Source organism: Coturnix japonica, chromosome 3 (genome assembly GCF_001577835.2).
Source record: "Coturnix japonica isolate 7356 chromosome 3, Coturnix japonica 2.1, whole genome shotgun sequence".
In the NCBI taxonomy this organism is placed as follows: Eukaryota; Metazoa; Chordata; class Aves; order Galliformes; family Phasianidae; genus Coturnix; species Coturnix japonica.
In genome coordinates, this window is record NC_029518.1 from 22369222 (window position 1) to 22389105 (window position 19884).

Here is a 19884-nt window from a genome sequence, read left to right on the forward strand (position 1 = left end):
TTTACCTGAATCAATATCCATTGGAATAAGACCCTCTGGTGATGAGCTCTGCACTACTGGTGATACTACAGCAGAGAGCTCGTATGACATCAGAATGAGTCTTGACACTATTTGCTTCCATTCAGATACGAACATCAAGTTACTATTAGAAAAAAAAAAAGGCAAGTAACATACCAAGGATTAAAGTAATTTTACATTTAAAGGAAAAAAAAAAACACATTATAAACACCGTATTTGTGAAAACTACAAAGTCCAACAAAGACTGAGTTTTTAATATTACTTACTTAATAATACTTACATTAATTGAAAAATTAATGTAAGTATTAATGTAAGTATACTTAAATTAATTACTTAATAATACTTACAAAGAAATATACGTGGCAAAGTCAATAAGAGTGCTAACAGCAACAGGTACTGCAGTTCATTACAGATAACATTGCATGATTTTATGTTCCAGTGAGCAGCTTTGCACTGTGCTTAATTAAGGAGTAACAACTTCCTATTTTGCAGTATGCTTTACTTACTTAAGAGGTAATTGCTGCAACGCTCTGTTTATACAATGCACTCTCCCATACATTGGGAACGAAGCTGCTGCTTGAAGTAGAGACTTTTTAGCTTGAAATATTTCTTCTTCGACATTCACCAACAAAAGCTTGATAACTAAAATTATTTAAAATTACAAATGTAAATTATACATACAAATACACACTGTATTTTCTGAGAAACAAACCTGCTTGGAAATATAAATAAAACCTGTTTATTAAACAGTTCAATGAAATCAATGGAAAACGCAGTGAAATTTCTTTGTTTACACTCCTCACTCTTCCATCCATTTAACAGTGCTTATTGTTGGTGTTCAGTTACCTAAACACCAACAGTATGTTACATTCTATTTTATCTGTCTGAATCAAACAGCAGCAGTGAAAAGCACAGCCAAGACCATGTACTCAGCGACAATTCCACAGCCCATGCTGAAGTCAAGAGAGGTAACCTACCACATACTGAAAGTTAGACTTTGGCCATAGAAGCAGCTTAAAACAACAAACAGCTGAACAGAATATTAAAAATCAGAAGCTTCCTGTTAAATATTTGAGTCTTTAATTAGCCACTGAAGAAGCTGCCCAGTTTGCAAGGGTACTTGTGCCAATTCTATTCACATGTGTCAGAATCAGAATGAATTACAGATCCAAATAATGAACTACAGATTACTAACAGAAGATATCCTCTAACAACGAGGCATGGGATTATCCATACACTTTCTTCTTTTATAGTAATCATGTCTCAAAAATAATGGTTTCACTGCATATGAAGAAAAATACTAACCAACCAACAGAAAGTCTTACTGAAAAAGAAGCCACTAAGAGGATAAAAAAAATTGTGAGCCTACAAAAACCTAAGTTCAGCACTCAGTCACAAACAATAGGGCTTTCAGAATTTGAATTTCATTGAAAATTATTATAACTGTAAGATATTTGTTTAATGAATCTGCCAGATCTGATAGAAGCTTTGCAGCTTTCACACAGAGGCACCAAACCAAAGAAAAATTCCACACGTGAACAAAGTGGCAATGTATACACAGGGCTGCAAACCACTTGGAACAATGGTTCTGACTGAACACAGGTCCAAGAGTCAGCACTTCAAATGTCAAGTACTTAAACATGATACAGACAAACCACAGCAGCCTTTGCTCTGGTTAAGTGAGCTTTCAGAGGAACAGAGGTTCCTTTCTAGCACTTTACGTACCCAGGAGTTACCAAGGTCCCAGTGTCATTTTCTTTTTGACCAAAACAATAAATAACATTCTGAGAATATGGGAAAGCTTCAACATGAACAGGGCTTGATTAAGATATTCATAAGGGATTGTCTATTGAAACAGCAAAACTAAATATACTTCAAATCCTGTTAGAAATAAACACCTTCTACTCACTATGCCCATTATGCAACGTCTTGAAGAAAAGCAGTAAGGTTTCAAATAAATATTAAAAAATACTGGTGATAGTTTCCCCAATATTTACCTGCTAAAGTGTTCTCCTCCACTGTACCTACTGATGAGTCTTCCTTCATCTGGGGGTTATGCTTAATCCATTTTCCTAAAGAAATATGCTGCAGACCTTTATGATACACTAAGAAGTTCAACAAATAGGAAGCAGTGACACAATCGTACGGCTTGGTACTTGTGCTAAGATCCATTGCTGCTCGGAATAACAGATCCAGACTTTCAGAATCCTGAAAGAAACAATATTGCTCATTTTATTGAGCTCCCATATTGATTTAATTAAGCTAGTTAGCACCCTGAAACCACAGAACATGCTTTTCAACAAGTCTACAGGTACACATTTTCTAGGAAACCCTTATATTACACAAAGATTGCCTTGCAGTCAAAATGTGAACTGTGTATGTATTTAGCAAAGATAGAATCACATACGCACTGAAGATAGGAAGTTCATTTATAAGGCAGCATTCAAACACAGCATACACCACAGGAAGATGGGCTTGATTTTCAAAGTAGCGTGCTTTGCCAACAATCATCACAGAGAAGTAGGGGTTACTGGGAAGCTGCATTTGCTCACCGGTACTTTTGAATTATAGAGGTTTTTTTAATAAAACAATCAGGAAAAAAAAAAAAGAAAAAGACAGTATAAAGTGAAAAATCTGAGAGAAATCACAGACAAACAAAATGAAATCTGAGACCAAAGCAAAGAGGAACAGAAACATGGGGATTAATTTTGTGAAATTCATGAGTAACAATGCCAAAATGCCTCAGTCACTTGCAAGGGACATCACAGCTAAGAAAAGAGTTTGCATTTATTTGTTTATTTGATACTAGAGTAGGCCCTTTCCCAGTATTAAAATGCACTTAGCAAACAGTTTATAGCCATACCCAATGAACTACCCATATTTTTTCAACTGTTAACAAATCTAGCTTTCTTAGGTAAGGGCTGAAGCTGTAAACATATAGATATATATATATACATATATATAAAAAAAAACTAGGGCTGAAAACTAGTGCAGTCAGCTTGGACCAGCTTCTAATTTTCAAGAACTATTCAAGTACCTAATTCAACATAGAGCACTTTTCTTTCATGAAATTATTCCCTTTAAACTATCTTCAGTTACATACCTGTAAATTAAACACAACATCACGTAGCTTCATCAACAGCTCAAATGCCAGGACTTTTACTTCTTCAAAAGTACTTGCAAAACACTGAATCAAAGTTTGGACACGAGCAGAACTGATCTCCTGATCCAATCTAAAAACTTGCTCCTGGCCTGCTCAAAGAAATTATTTCGCTGTCATTTCTTTTCCAGAATAAGCATTATATTTACATTCTATTTACACTCTATTTTGTTCTACTCCCAGAAACATTAAAATGGAATTTCAGCTAAAGCATTATTTTAATACGAATGAGTATTAAGATGGCCTGTTCATTATTGAAGAAAAAGTTACCACATCAAAAAGTTACTCTCGGTAATACAGAAAGTGACTCATCGCCAAAACAGAATCTCACTTATTCAGCTTTGAAAATTATTTTCCTGAAATTCAGTAATACCAGCAATAAATTCCTCTCAAGAAAGGATTTAAGACTTCTGCGTGTTGCCATGATTTCTGGGGACTGACCAAATGCCAGAAAGAAGCCTGAAGTTCTAAGACATAAACAAGATCACCATGACACAACACAGAACACAACTGCAGCTAATATCCTTTTTAAAAGCATTGTTACACTCCTAAATATTAAAGCTATTACAAGCAACTCCCAGTACAATTTTCTGCTAAAAAATCAAAAGCCACAACAGTGTGCTACAAACTCGTAACAATAAAATTAGCATAATAATGATTTACAGCAGGTTTTAAGAAAAGAAGATCAACCAAGAAGATCACTTCCTCTCCAAATCAAGCTGTAGATGTCTCATTCCTTTAAATAGCAAATGAATGCCAAAAATTTGCTTTAATGTTGATCATATGACCCAGAGACAAGATTTAGGAAAACTGCCAATATACCAAGGCTCTAAGTAGTATTTCTTCAACTGAGGTTGCTGTAACAGTGTAGAAGTAACAGCAGCAGCAGATCATCAACTGTCCTTATTTAAATATTGCTTATTTAGAATACAATATATCCAAAGGGCATGCAATTTTTTTTCAATTAACAGTTTTCATGATCTCAGTATTTTAAATAACATAGTATTAACAAATTAGAAGAGGTAAAGGACGTGAAGTTATTAAATAATATTAAATAATTAAAGTCTTGCCAGAAAATCCCTATTTAAAAAAGATATTCAACAGGTTATAGGCATTTATATTTACTTCAAAATACCATTAGCTATTAAAATGCATCACACTTTCTTTGGATAAAATGAAAGCAGCAAAGTACTTAATTTCTATGGTACCTTCTAAATATTTTACCTATTTGACAGAAATTAACCAGCTCTCTTAAAACAGTCTTCAATACCTCCTATCCCCACACCTCATAAATTGAAATTTACTTATAAATAGAAAGCAGCCTCTCACCTTTTGGAAGAGAAAATATTTCAGCTACTGATCCTAAAATACTAAGGGCAGAAAATCTGGTTGGGTGCGACGAACCAGGAAACAGTGCTTCAAAAAGTCTGTCACATAAAGATGACATGAAATCCTAAATATCAAATGAGAGATTTTACAACAGTTTATTTGCTGCCCCACAAACAGAAGTTTAAGTAATAGGGTTCAGGACATTCTGCTGTAAGTGTTACACATCAAAACCATGACCTTCCAGATCCATTTGGAGGTTCCATCCACCTTCATAGTATTGACAAATTTCTTATTTCCCAGAGCACACAAAGGTAGAAAGATCTTTAGTTTTAGTTTTCCTACAGAGTTCCCTGTCCCCACTCCCACAGAGAGTTCATGATTGTATCAAATCTTAAGAGGCAGTCATTCCCCACTTGCTGCAGTTTCAGGTCACCTAGTGATCCCTCAAAAAGTAACCTGGTTTGCCTTTTGGCAAAATGAAGTTTAAAAGATACTCTCCAAATACTAAGAAACCCTCAGTTCATGACAAAACACTACATTTAATCAAAATTAACTTGCACAAGTAGCATTAGTACTGTTGTACTTTAAATGACTGAATCCTTCTATACCACAGTGCTTTCTAGTACAGACATGACTTAAAATATCCAGAGGTGTTTTCAAGAACAGTTAACCAACTTACAGAAATGCCTTTCCATCTCTTTTTGTCTTCTACATCTCTAGCAAGCTAACATAAATTATATTTACTTACTCTATATTTCTGCAAAATCCCCAAAGGATTCCTTTTAGGTGAGTCTTCAAATAATTCCTGCTTGGCTTTATTTTGCTCCAATTTATAAAGCACCTGAGAACTTTCTCGTATTCTACAAAATAACTTTAAAAACAAAATCAAAACACATCAAAGACAAGAGTCATTTACAGTTAAATATGGGCTAATGAGATTTTCAGCTTAATTTCTAGATCTCATAACTTGCAATTTTTAGAAAAAAAAGTTCACATGTAACACAACAGAGAACTGATCCTTCATATGAAAAACAAGGCTTTTTGTTCCCCATTTCACACTCCTTCCCACCCCTTTATACCTCCCAGTACCTATTTCCATCCTCCTTGAGTTTACACCCACACCCTTCTTCTCCCACCTCCCCATTTTCCATGGAACATAAGCTCCTGTATAAAAAAACATCAATTAACATGCATAGGTTTTTATAGTGTAAATAACCTCAGGACTATGCTCTCCCTTTCTACTCCATTTCTTCCAACACAAATTTTTCAGCTCATATTTCTCAGTCCGCTTCAGCAAGTATGAATAGAGTTGGGCTTCTCTTTTTTTCTGCTAATCCTCTTCCATCCTTCTCCCATCCAACACACTCACCATAAACGTACACTTTCATCATCCTATCCACATTCTCCTACTACATTACCATTCACCATTAGTTACTGTGTCTATCACTTAATTTTTTAAGTTATCCTTGTCTGTCACTCTGTTGCACAATACATACAATTCAGACCTATCTTAGAGCTTCCTCTTTCATTTAAGCAACTTTCTAACATAGAAGAAAAAAAAAAAAAAAACAACCAAAAAAAACCAGGGAAATGATATATAACTAAAGCAATAAGGACATTAAACGTTTTGTTTACCTTTCTCAGCAAAGAACATATCTGCTGCCTTACTGAAGGAGACTGGTTGTTCAAGTTGTACGTAATGAAAAATAAAATCAGTTGCATTTCTTCCACAGACACAATTTCTGTGCTACGATGAGTTTCACAAAGCAAACCTAAAGCATCTATGCAAACCTGAAAGATATTTAGATGTCAAATACAGAAGAGTTACAAACACCTATGACTATGATACCTTTGTTTTAAAAGAATACTGACACAGAACTTATGATCTAATCAATTCCTCCAGTTTTCCAAGCAAATCATCCTATGTCTAAAGACTAAAGAAATAATTGTCCCTCTACCTGATTGTGCTGATGGACTAGACCCTGTTTTATAGATTCAGTAGATACAAGACCACTGCTCATAATATTTGAAAGCTCCAGGTGTCCATGAGCCCTGGCTGTTCTTAGGCATGCCATCAGGGCTCCAAGAGCTCCTCTGGTACTCCAAGAGCCTAAAGAAAATGAAATACAGTCATAATTACAGTCTAATTAACATCTTAAGTAAAGCAATAACTGCAGAGCTTGTCAAAAACCCCACATACTACCAACTCATTAACCTATCTCCTCTTTTTCTCTATAAATCAAGGAAGTCCAAAGGACAGCCTGTCATAGATTCAAATTCATTCTAAACTGCCAGGAATCCAAAAGCCCCTTTACTGATAAATCATATAGAAAAAGGACTTTGTGATGTCTCAGAAGCCATTGAGAATTACACTCAATTATAACAAAAAATACAAAGAAAAATAAATACTTAACAAAACATGGCAGGTTAAGTGAAGAGTAAAGAACACACACCTAGAACATGGACTGTTTTGCTTACAGCATGAAGATACTCAAGATTATTACAAATCCCACCATGAAACACTGGCAGCAATAAACAACCAACCAGAACTGTTGTTAACAGAAACTGAAAACTACTTTATATATATATATATGTACGTATTAAATCATTATAATTGCAAATATTGTATTTATTTTCTTACCGAGATTAGCATCTGCAGAAGCCTGAAGAATCCTAATCATGTAGCTCAGACTGTCAGGGCTACATCTGAGTAACTTTGGTAAATAGTAATCTATTATATATGTAGTTTGGTCATGGTTCCCTTCACACAGTATTAGAAGAAGAGGAGAAACCCAAATGTCATGCCACTGGTCAATCCAAGTACTCTTCTGAGAACTTGAAGTAAACTGGACTTTGTGATTTGTAAACATGGTTTCCAAAAGATCACTAGCATAGGGTGCAAGAGACTGATCATTCATCACATTCAATATTTGTACTGGAATTGATCTGTCCAACTGCAGTATATTTTCAGTGCCCAGACACTCCACAAGACAGGCAAGAGAAGTATATTTCCCCTTCACATGCCATTCCAAACTCAGTAACCGCTTGGTTAGCCTTGCAAAGAATGGGTCTGATTTTTCATCAGATCCGGTAATGATGGTCTGGTGTATCCGAAGAAGATTCCTGAATATCAGCTTGCTTTGATGTCTAACAGCATCTAGAGGGTGTTCCCAGTGTGTGTATACATATTCCAGCAGCTTCCCAACCACCTCTGAATTCCCATTAAGTTTCAGTTTTAGATTTGGTGAGTCTGAAATAAGGGCAGCTATGGCTGAGTTAGTCCAAATAGCAAGGATTCGAGACAAAGACGTTGCCATGCTGGATTCTTTTAACCTTTTCAAAAGAACAAACAAATGCAGTTCATAAACATCATTTGTCACCTACATTGAAAATAAATACATAAATTCTGTTTCAGAATAACTATTCATCACACTAGTTTACCTCACACTAAAGCAGGTAAAGAAACGCTACCCATTTTTTACCCCCCCCCCAAAAAAGTAATGTAAAAAGGTTTTGGATGCTTCAAACTGCACACTCAGTCACCTGATGTGCTGTTAACTGGTCACAGCTAAAACCACCTATTTAGGTAGACAAGCCATTACAACAGCTATTTTGTAATTGAGAAGAGAACTGAACCTCTGTATGCTAGTATTTCATAGCATTATGTTAATGCACGCTTCTTAAACACTTCAGGAAAATTTTTCATTGTCTCAAAAAAGATATCAATAGTAAATAATATGAGAATTGCATATCCAAAAAGAAAATCATAAAATTGACCTCCAGGACAATGTGCTCACATCCACTGTTTGGTCTCCATAAATGCTCAGCAAGCATCGATGAATGTCAATGGGTGCAATATTTTCCACATGGAGGAATTCAGTGACACATCTTTGCTTCATACATACACATTTTGTCAGACTGCCCCTCTGCTGCCATTTGTCACACGGCAAAATCTAACAGAATACTGGCAGGAAGATTTAACCTCAACTGCCATACCAACAACATCCACCTCTGATGTCATGGGCCAACGTAATAATGGGAGGCATTAGTTTAGGAGCAGCCCTTGTACTTTGAAATTTATAGAATTATCCTGAATATATTTTAAAAGGTGATATGACTTGTAAAGAAAACCAAATTAACTAAATTGGACACGCTGAAGATATCTAGAACCACAACATCTGCAAAAAAAAGCAAGTAGAAACAAACCTCCACCCAAAAAGCACAAAATAATAAAAATAAATTGCAGGCTTACTCAGAACTCAGAGACAACAGGACCGAGGCGATATCAAGTAATAGTTTCTCTCCATTTTCACCCATGCTGCCACTCTTCCAATCCAGCATAGCCAGTGCTCCATGGCATAGGAAGAGAAGGACAGAGTCAGAAAGCTGCTCTGTGCGCAGAGCCCCACAGTTATTCACAAACCACGCTGGCATGCCTGCAAGTTTCCTTGATCCACACAGCAAGTCACTGATCTGTAAGAGCAAAATCAAACCTATTACAGGGTCTTAGCACAGGAGAAAAAAAAATACTCCATATACAAGATTATTTGCATGTTTTTCTTACAAATTCAAAAACCTTATATCACTATTTGATACATATAAAGAATAAATGATTTAATTCCAAAAGGCTAACACAGACATTGGCAAGTCTTGCTATCTGAATTAATGAAGTCTCTAAAAGAACATGGGGAGGACTGGTTAATGACATTACCTTTAGAGAAGGTACATACTTACCAAGGAAGGTAATTCTTCAACTGGCTCATACATAGCTTTAGTGAACAGAATAAAGGCCAGTCCAGAGGTAGTCTGAACAGTCTGCAGGAGAGTATCTACACAGCAGAGAAAAGTATTTTATTTAAAAGTGAAGTAAATATCATGTGGCAGAACTGTGTATCAAAACTATACTGTTGGCATTGAATTTTCCAAGACTTATATTCAACAGACAGAAAATACAGAGCTGCCTGGTAAGAAAAAAGGACTGTAGCACAGCCTGATGACATTTATAGAAATTTCTAATACAAAACCCACATATCTGTATAAGAAGCAAACCTGATTATTCACAGTGTGCTAACTAACAGATCTGACTGCATAATTCATACAGAAATACATTATGATCTACAGATCATAGCTCACAGAAAGTCCTACAACTTCTCATTGCCATTAATCTTGACAGTTCAACGTCCAATCAAGCTCTACAAGACAACCACATACAAGTTGCGATTACTGCAAAAAGGACAAGACTGATATAATGAAAATACCTGAATTTGAATGTTACTAAACTTACCATCTGTTAGGAAGTCTGTGGAGGTTTTCAGTAAGTTACACATACTTTGCCAAACAAAAGACTCGTGATTTTTCCAAAGACTTCCCTGAATATTTTCTTGCAACTTCTGTACAAGCATCATTGAAACTTTAATGGCCATCAATAAATCATGCATCAACCGAGTCTGAACAATCCGATTTCCGTTATTACTTCTGGGAGGGAAAAATAAAGGTATGACAATATGCTCACAAAGATTAAAAGAAAATCATCCATTACAGTTCCCAGAAACTCACATTCCATCAACTTCAAAAGGAATTCACAGTAGAAACAAACTTACTGAGTTGACCAGATATGTAACTAGCAGAAAACAAGAAGTAGACTCGAGGACAAAGATTTAAAATGAAAACAAACACAATGACAAACACTGATGCAGTTCCTGTAGGTTCCCATGACAAGCTCTCATTCATTTGACTGCGCCTGAACAGAGCAGAATCTAAAGACAGACAGAACACAGAGCTGGTCACTTCTTATTTTATCAGAGTTCCCTCATGCACAGACTATAATTCTATCACCCAAGATTCTTCTAATTTGAAGGCAGACAACACATAAGCTTGTAACATACAAAACACTCTATTTAAGCACCCTTATCCTCCAGGCACATGGTAAGAGACCATAGTAGGGGGCTTCACTTTATGTCAAGCTGGAAAATGTCAAGATTCTAAATGATGACTGCCATGACAAACAGAATATCAGTGCTGAATTAAACACTCATGAAAAGTAGAAGTGAATTACTCCACCTGAATTTTAATAAGTGTTTTTATTAATTACAGTGTTCAGTCACAATTCACATAGCAAAACCATGACTCAAAGGCCTCCTTTACAAGTAGTAGCTCCAACACAGTATCGGTACCTTAAAGACTAACACCTTTAATTTTGTTTCTTTCCACTTATATACCATCATATTGCCACAAAAGAAAAGAAACTCATCAGCAGCTTTTTTATTTAATGTATGTATCAGTGTAAACTAACATTCCCATCTGTCACCAGCGCATGGCTATCAAAGTGATATTCCACATTAAATTATCATGCAAGAGTGAAATGAAAACAGATAAAACACAGCTTATATTGAATTCACTTGCCTGTTTTCTTCCTGTAGATCAAGTAGTGACTTCTGCAGAAACTGAAGAACTAATGAAAATAATTATGTGATAAACTTATCCAAAAAAGAAAATTTAATAATTTATTTAAAAGAGCAAAGCAATTACACATACAGAGTATGCACAAACACAACGAAAATTATCAGTATATGGAGTTTCTTCCAATCTATAAACAAATTAAACTGAACATTCAGTGCAGTCCCAAAGAAGCAACACTATAACAAAGTCTCACACTGGTTTGTAGCAAACCAGAAGAAAATTAGAGTTTCCAACCCATGTTGTCTAATCCAGAGTTAGAGCTCCTCAGTGAAAAGGTGAAATTCCCAAGAGCCAAAGACAGAGCAGCAATAAAAGGTCCATGGGAAGCTATGAACTTCCACACTAGGTCATGGTATGCCAAGCTATAGTTTACAGACAGAATCAGTATGGGACTGAATTGATGTGATTTCTTAATAAGTTGTCTCACCAGCAGATCAGGGCCTGCTACAGTCAAGACCAGATATTAACACTTCAGTGTAATCCTATTTAACTTCATGACAAGGCATAAGACAGTGGCTACTCCATGTAAATAAGTAATGACTCCAACACATCCTTAAGATCATCCACTGCTTCCCTTTCAGATTTGTATATGAGGATGCTCAGTAAAGCAAGATCAATTCCTGGATATTAAAGGTACAAATATATGGGGAAATCCTTGACAAATGTGCCATATAAAAGTACTTGTGACTAAAAATGAATCATGGGGAAATCAGATATTTATGCCTGCCACAAATCCTCCACTCACAACCTTCCCCCAATAATCTAAAGTGAAAATTATTTTAATAAGCATAACTTTACCTTCTTCAAACAGATTCGTAATACTTGCTCTACCTAGAGGAAAGAAAATACATTTTAATTTTTTTTAACGTAATAATGATGTTTACAACTTTATCTATGTGCTGCACCAAGGCATGAAACAATGCTGAGCAAGCTGGAACAGAAAACCGTGTATTTGATATATTCATCATACCTAAGCTGAAGTCCTCCATACAAGAAGCAAGGTTGTCCAGTACTTTTCTGTACAAATATACATCTGTGGTTTTCAGTTCTTCCCTAAGGCAGCACACAAAGCTTTGCACAGCTAATGTCATAAACCGTTCAGGAAAACCATTCAGTGAACTACAACAGTAAGAAACAGCATGATCAGTTACCTCACACTGAGGTATTAATCCACAGCTGACTAAAGTCGATGTCAGCTCTATCTCCCATACTATATACATGCTGCTTCCAGCACCAGATCTCAGAGTTTCAGAAAACACAAGGATACATTACACCTGTCACTTTGTACAATTGAGGCCTACAGCAATTTTTTTTTTAAAGCCAACAAAAATTAAGTTAAAACTTTACAAGAATTACTATCATGTTTACCACTGCCACCCTTCTGGTTCCAAAGTAAGAAAACGACATCTTTAGTATTCAAGATAAACAGGAGAAAGATCTAAGAATGTCCAGACATGACTTTCTATATTACCCGTGGAATACAGAAAGGATATTAAATCTATTCTTTATTTTCCTCACCAATTGACATTTTTCAAGATTTCCTTAAGAAATTATTTCAATGACTTAATTCAGCAAAAAACTGGAAGGACAGCTTGCGCTGGTACCTTTAACGTAATGTCTATGCAAGGTTTAGATTATTTCTGTATGTGGAATGTAAATTAATGTACTAATACTCTATACCTAGATTCCTAAAGCAAGTGTCCACAATTTCTATAGCATCATGATCAATATGAACATTTATCTTTAAAGATACACAACACTTAAGTTGGATCCAGATCCACTAACACTTTATAGTCTCCTAAGAAAACATGTCATTTATGTGCATAACTTCTTTTCTTCCACACCTTATCTCCATCTAAACCTAGGAACTCCTTAACATTTTTGCTTACCCTTAAAAAAATAAAATAAAAGCAGTAGTAAGCCTCCCTTTAGTCACATGTCCAACAGCTGTATGGAATTGTTTTCTACACAGCCTATCTCAGACTTTCCAAAGTCTGTTTACAAAGTAACACTTCCAAAAGACACAGAGACACTGATCTTAGATACATTTTGCTACAGTATGGGGGGAAAAAAAGCAATGAAGAGATGTATGCAGCTACTTCTCCGCTAGGGACAGAAAACTAATCACAATAAAAATAGGCATGAAAAAATACTGTTCAGTCAGGATTCCGCTGAACCATCTTCTCTTTGTTAGCAAAACTGATATTCTTTTACATTTCTATTCTCCTGCTAAATTTTAAAATTCAAAGTGTTAATGACACGCTCCGTTGTCTTTCAAATAATGAAAGAGGATTACAGTAATGCCCTACTTTGAAGCTATTTATCCAACAATATTTTGTATTATTTGCACTTACTTTTTTAAACTAACCAAGTAAGAAAAAAAAGCACATTCACATATGAATACTAAATATTTTCAGCAATTTGGAGTACGTGAAAGTTACCAACTTCTAGGTAAGGAAGGCAATACAAGGAAAAATAAATAAATAAGGTATTATCCAATTCTTTACCTTGCTAATACTTTTTTCAGGGGATTCTTCACATCCAATGAAAAGTATATCTCTCCCAAAATTTCCAAACAAGCTTTAAGCATGTGATCACATGTAGAGCTTTGATCCATTGTCTTTACCAAAGGCGTAATCTATAAACAAGAGAGCACTTGATCAGTAAAACAAACTGCACTTGTCCTCATAATTAAAAGAGGTGGAATTCCCTCTCATTTGAGTATATGATGTAAACCAGTCCTTTCTTTAGCATACCGTGTTGAGATTCAGGTGTCAAATACACTCCAAGAACACCTCTGCTAGCAAAAATACATAAATACAACCTCAAAATTTGTTATCACTTGCCTTCCGCTACTCACTCAGTAACCACAGCCTCCACCAATTTGGATTAGAAATACATTTTCACAAAGCATTATTTGGTTTGATTTCACAAAGCATATTCAGGAGCGAGTAACAACTGCATTTTACCATTTCACAGGGGCACTTAAAAGGTTAGAGTCTATTTCAGAACTATATTTCCCACTAGCAGTGCACGCGATACATCACTGCTTCCAAGACACCACACTAACACCAGTGAAATCTTACTTGTTTAATACATTGGATCTGCTGGATGCCATTGCTCAGTTGTGCACAGTGCAGAAGCAGAGAGGCCAGATTTTGCTCTTCAGCCTTTGAAAACCCTATATTTGGAAAAAAAAAAATCTCTTTTTAAAAAGGAATTATAATGAACCACATGAAGAAAATGCAACGTATAATAAGCAATCACTGGCTCCTCTGTGAAGGAATAGTAGGCCTTAACCTGAATACGAAGATATCATCACAGAACTGTTGTGGTTGGAGAGGATCTCCAGAGGTCATCTGCTTCAACCTCCCTGCTCAAAAGCAGGGCTACCTAGAGCCGACTGCCCAGGACCACAGCTCGGGCTAAACTCAAAATGAAACCAGCCTGTCCCAGGACTACTTCCTACCTACCTGCTGCAGGTACCTCAAAAGAAAATTTGATCTTCCCTATTGACAACAAACACTAGATTAGATAGATGATCTCTTGTCTGACAGTTCATTTCTTCTCAACTGTAAGGCTGAGAAACAAGAACTCACAGAAACTTAAGCATTCAGTTCCTGTGTTATTGAGTTTTGTCTATTTTTTAATATCAGTAGTTTACCTCAAGCAAAAAGCACTGCAGAATAGAAGAGCATTTTAACAGTATCTTTAAATCAGGTTAACTACAGAAAATGCAAAGGCTGTGAAAAGACTCTCAGTGTGACCTCCAGAAGTCCCTAACAACCTCAACCATTCCATGATACGTTACAATTCTGCTTTATCCCGCATATAGTACCAGTACTACTATGGCTAGTACTTCAGGTAGCCCTGAATTACAGGCCTGCAAGAGGGATCACACAGAGGACATTCTAACAACATTTCATCACAGATCGAACAGGACAAATAGCTTGCAAACCAAAGACACAGTGACCTAAAGATTCTTTTAATTCTGAAACAGTAAGAAATCATTATCAATAGCAATAAACAAAGCAAAGACAGCAACAACAACAAAAATAAAAAAAAAAAAGAACAAAAGTGCACAAAAATAAAACATCACAAACAAAATAAATCTAAACAGCAATTTCAGTAGTTACTTACATTCTGATAGAAAAAGGAATCGTACAAGTTTAGTTTGAGGAAAGCAACCTTACCCTGAAGTTTCTCAAGCTGCTGACAATCAAGAGAGAACGCATCAACCCAAATTTCCTTCTTCTTCTTCAAAACCATTTTAGATGATTGAGGGACACCTGTTCCAAAGACAAACACACAAACAAAAAACCCAGCAAAACGCATTATTTAACAAGCATAATTATGAACACAGAGGTCTTTTCACAGAATAAAGCTTACCATATTATGTATGCAATCCCTTTTGCAAGAGAATAGCTCTCTTTTCTATATTTTGAACCCTTCCAATTATTCTGCCCCAAATTTGCCACAACTTCATGGCACGAAGAGGAATACAAAAAACACAAGTTCAAGTTTGCTGAACGAACCACAGATGCCCTCAGTGGTAATTTTACTGCACCGGTTATGCAGCTTGTGGTGTGTCCCTTAAACGTTCTGAGAGCATCACCATGCATGGGCACACAAATGATACCACAAAACGCCAGCTGCTCTGCTGTACGCTACTTGATTTATTTAATGGTAGCAATGTAAGGTTAGGACCATGCAATGAAGCGCTTTAGGTTCTTAAAAGCAGACCGGCCAGTTCTTTGTGCACTACAACAGGTGTTACGAGTAGTAATCTGCTCCTCCTCCTTAAAATAACAGAAAGTAAACGTGTGCTACAGCTCCACTAAGAAGCTCATCCCCACAGAGCGATGGGGCCGGCAGGGATCCCCTCAGCTGCAGCCCCTGCTGGAGCAGCGCTGCTCAGGCCGGTGTGCAGGTTGCTTCTGAGGACCCCCCAGCACGGAGAGCACGGAGAGCCCCTCCGCCGCTCGGCGCAGCTCCCAGAGGTGCCTCCCCCCTGGGCAGCAGTGGGCCTCGTGCTGCCCTGCGTAGACACGGCGCAGTCGCCGACCACGGCGGCCTACAGAATAAGCCGCGCCCCGCCATGGTGCCGCTCCGTGCCGCCCCAGCACAGCCCGGTGAGCGGCAGGGCCTGAGGAGCGGCCGGGCCGGGCGGCGGTACCGCCATTGCTGCAGAGGTCCGGCATCGGCGCAGCGGAGGGGCAGAGCGGGAGGAGGCGAAACGGCAGCAAACCGTGCCCGCCCCGGGCCCTTACCCGGCCGGGAGAGGCTCGTCCAGCTGCGCAGCTCCTCTTCCCTTCCCGGTTCCGCCGCACCACGTGCCGCCCGCGCCGGACCGAGCGCTCCCCGCCCCAGGGCTCGGCCCTGCCGCCTCCTCCGGCAAACGCTGCCGGAGCGGGGGCGGACGGGGGGAGTGGGGCAGAAACGTGCTGCACCGGAAGCTTTGCTGTATCTATACGCGTGGGAAATGATTTGGGCATCTCCCTCGGCTCGGTGATTTCCTCCCTGCCTTGTGTGCAGGCTCAGGCTGGGCATCCCCTGCGGGTCCCCGCTCAGTCCAACAGCTGTATCCTCATTTCAGTGGATGCAGCATCTCTGACCATCTTCACTATGTCTGCAGTTCCTTCAAGACCTGTACGTTTTATATTCATGCAGTTGGCATCTCTTAGAATCATAGAATCATTAAGGTTGAAAAAGACCTGTAAAATCCAGTCATCCCATCAGCACCATGCACACTAACCTGTGTCCCGCAGTGCCACATCTACCTGTTTCTTGAAGGTATGTCAGATGGATCTTAATACAACACCATCTGCCTGCTTTGCTCAGTCACTGAACTGAGCCTACAAAATGAGGTTGTCCTCATAGGGACAACTGTCAGCTGCTTCCTGCCTCCTGGAGGGGGCTTTGGTACTACAGTTACAGAAAGGAAAGAGTAGCACATAAGAGACATACACTTTACCTGCTCTGATCCCCAACAGCACCGAGTTTCCTGTATCCCAAAATCACTTAGAACTCACCACACACCTCCACACAAAACTACACTGTATGTCATGGATCCTGTTACGGCTCCAAATGTGCTGTATCACGAGCAGCCATCCAGGCATGGGTTATCCAGCTCAACTACATCGGAAAAGCATCACCCTATAATTTCTGTTCCTGCTGATAAGGAGCAACAGGCCACTGAATTCACGGTGTCTGTGCCCTGCTGTGCACCTAACAAAACTAGCAAGTGGCACATCCAAACTAAAATGAATGACTTAAACCACGGAGTTGGTTGTTCTGTGAAGCTCTGGTTCTTGAAAAATTACACGTGTCCAAAAGCAGCTGCACTGTGTCATGGAGGGAAAACAACAAACTCCCAGGAAAAGTTTCAAAACAAAACTTCTGGCTTAAAATGTCCCTAAAGCACAAGGAGGTGGGGGCAGCGCCCTGGGAAGTGACACCTCATTTCCTCAGGCACAGGCTGGGACAGGCAGGGCATGGGGCTGAATTTGCTGGGAAGGCTGAGCCCATCTCTGCAATTCATCAGATGTTTCCTCTGTGCTGGATTTGTGGTTATAAACATGAGGTTTATGTTTACAAACATTACAGTGTTGTGTTTACATACATCATAGTTGCAGCAAATCAACACCTACAAAGTTGGTTCCTCGTGAAGGAAACATTCTGACCCACAACTGCTGAAAGCCTGAATTTGGAAGCTGTAAATGTTGGCCTCCTGGAGCTCAGGTCAGCACGCCTGTCTCCGGTGAGCAGAACGGTTTACACTGAGAGCCTATTCTCAAGGAAGACCGTGAGCTTGGAAACATGTTATTCGGAGCAATACAACGTTTTACCACTCTGTGGCGCCAAACAATTAAAAAGAGGTTAAGCTTTCAAAGGCAAACTACAGACTTTGTCAAAGGCTGTGTTTTTCTTAGTTAAAAAAGGGGGAAAAGAGCCTTTACCAGTAATCGAAATGAGTACAGATTGTTCCACTCAGAGGTATCAAAGCATTACAGCTCCTTTATGTCAGATGCTATTTTCCTGTCCCTGAAAGACAAGCTGTAGCCTTCAAAGAGCGACATTTTAGGATATGTCATGGTGATAATGTGAACTGAAGAGGAATTATCTTTCTCCTGTCCCTCATCCACTTAAATAAAACCTTTAAAGCTGCCTTCTTTCTGGAAAGACTAAGTGATACATTTCACTGAATTATAACAGTAGCTGAAGATCATCCATTCACTTATTATTATTAATTTTTGCATGACAACTAATACAAACAGTACTCCGGGATCTTTTTGTACTACTGAAAGTTTAAAATACATGAAATCCTTCTAAAAATTCAGGTATAAATGATCTGACAGCAGATGATTTGTGATCAGAGGTTTTCGAATAGCAAGGTGCTTATTGGAATACATTTTCCAATTGTAGACTTAACTACCTAAACCTAGTGGTCACAGTGATTGTCCATGTGATAGAGAAGCAGAAAAAGCCCCATTTGTTGTGGCGGGCTCATAAGGCTGCGTGTCAGAATCGCAACCTGTGTAATCACAAAAGTCTCATACACCCTGAAACTGGGCATTTACCTATCAGGGCCGCACGGCTGCAGAGCACTGTTACTACCACCTGAAGCCAAAGGTAACGTCAAGCCACACAACGAGCAGCCAAACCTCTCGTGGAGCAGCGGGCTCTGCTCTCCCTCTCGCGGTCCGACGCTGCCACTCGCACAGCCCCTCTCTGCCCCGTCCCAGCGCTCCCTACAGCGCCGGGAACCACTCCAGGCAAACGATACAAAGTCTGTGTTAAACGCCCATACGAAATCATTTTGTACAGCTTTGCTTAGGAACAGAGGGATGATTTTTCATCGTTTGGTCAAATATTTCAATCTGAACAAATAGCTTTTTTTTTTTTTTTTCCCCCAGTTCATTTGTTTCTAATGTGGCATTTCAAGGCATTCTATGCAGAAGATATTAAGTATAAATTAATTATTTCTTGCCATTCCAACGATTGTATTTTTAATACATTTTTCAGTGGCAAGTGTTTAAAAAATGCGAGGCACTTAGGAATCTACCAGCATATGAGTGGTTTCGGTGAAGTTATTTGGATGCTTTAAGCAGCAGAGTGGAAAACTGGAGCTGAGCTGAACTGAATAGGAAAAAGTGAAATCGTGTGGGTCACCAGATGGGATACGGGAGCTTTCGGGACCTTTTATTTTCTTTCAGTCACAAAAACATGTATTTTCAGTGAGTCCTAGATGAGTATGAGGGGCAGTGTACACAAGAAGGCTGCATCACTGTACATACATGTGAAATGAACACCAGGAGAACACTGCATGGAACCGCAATTGGTTTAAGCACCTGGAGAACCTGTACAACTGGAGACCTCTCCAGCTCACAGCCCAACCAAAGCACAGTCCCTACACGTGCACCTGCTCATCTGCCCTTGTTACGACAGCAGCGCACATGGGGTTGATACACATAGACACAAACCCAACGCAGGAGCCGTTCATCCCTACCATCACAGCTCCAGAGCTGACTGCCCGGATCCAGCGCTTGGGTTTGTACGTAACAACCTTCCACAAAGAGGAGAAATGTAAGTAGCAGCAAATGCCGACGTTACAGCCGGCGAACATCGGGACACGCGATGATGTCTACCTAACGCGTTCTCCTCTTTGGAGATGTAGTACAAGTCAGGGGAAAATCCCCACCAACGAATGAATGAGGACACGGGGATGAAGGCGGCGCTCCCTCCCAAGGAAGGGGCGCGTCGGGCGCATCGGTCAGTCCTCGCGCACCTACCCTGCCCCTGCCGGGGGCACCGCGGCCCTGCCCGCTCTCCGCGCTCCCTCCGCCGTCCTCCCACCGCCCCTCCGCTCAGGCCCCGCCCGGGTGCCCTGCCGTGGGCGGCCCCCCGCTCCTCAGTGG

The 19884-nt window shown here is 39.1% G+C and overlaps 1 protein-coding gene across 8 annotated transcripts in view; it reads right to left on the reverse strand.

Moving 5' to 3' along the window:
- Positions 1-19781, reverse strand: part of THADA (THADA armadillo repeat containing) — a 147563-nt gene extending 127782 nt beyond the window's left edge. For 2 of the 8 annotated variants that reach the window (XR_001553893.2, XM_015857465.2), the window contains exons 1-19: positions 16237-16433; positions 15160-15255; positions 14053-14147; positions 13474-13604; positions 11937-12085; positions 11765-11797; positions 10910-10958; positions 9792-9982; positions 9242-9336; positions 8760-8980; positions 7149-7840; positions 6466-6617; positions 6143-6298; positions 5256-5378; positions 4508-4631; positions 3122-3270; positions 2016-2226; positions 525-660; positions 6-142 (exon numbers count right to left, since the gene is read on the reverse strand). Coding sequence is in view for 7 of the 8 variants with exons in the window: in XM_015857465.2 (XP_015712951.1) it covers positions 6-142; positions 525-660; positions 2016-2226; positions 3122-3270; positions 4508-4631; positions 5256-5378; positions 6143-6298; positions 6466-6617; positions 7149-7840; positions 8760-8980; positions 9242-9336; positions 9792-9982; positions 10910-10958; positions 11765-11797; positions 11937-12085; positions 13474-13604; positions 14053-14147; positions 15160-15235 (2920 nt within the window). In the remaining variant the exon portion in view is untranslated. Of the gene's footprint in view, positions 1-5; positions 143-524; positions 661-2015; positions 2227-3121; positions 3271-4507; positions 4632-5255; positions 5379-6142; positions 6299-6465; positions 6618-7148; positions 7841-8759; positions 8981-9241; positions 9337-9791; positions 9983-10909; positions 10959-11764; positions 11798-11936; positions 12086-13473; positions 13605-14052; positions 14148-15159; positions 15256-15355; positions 16170-16236; positions 16443-19758 lie in introns of those variants that run through there. The other 6 variants (XM_032443870.1, XM_032443871.1, XM_015857461.2 and 3 more) reach the window with 5 other exon arrangements.
- Between the last annotated feature and the right edge of the window lie 103 nt (positions 19782-19884).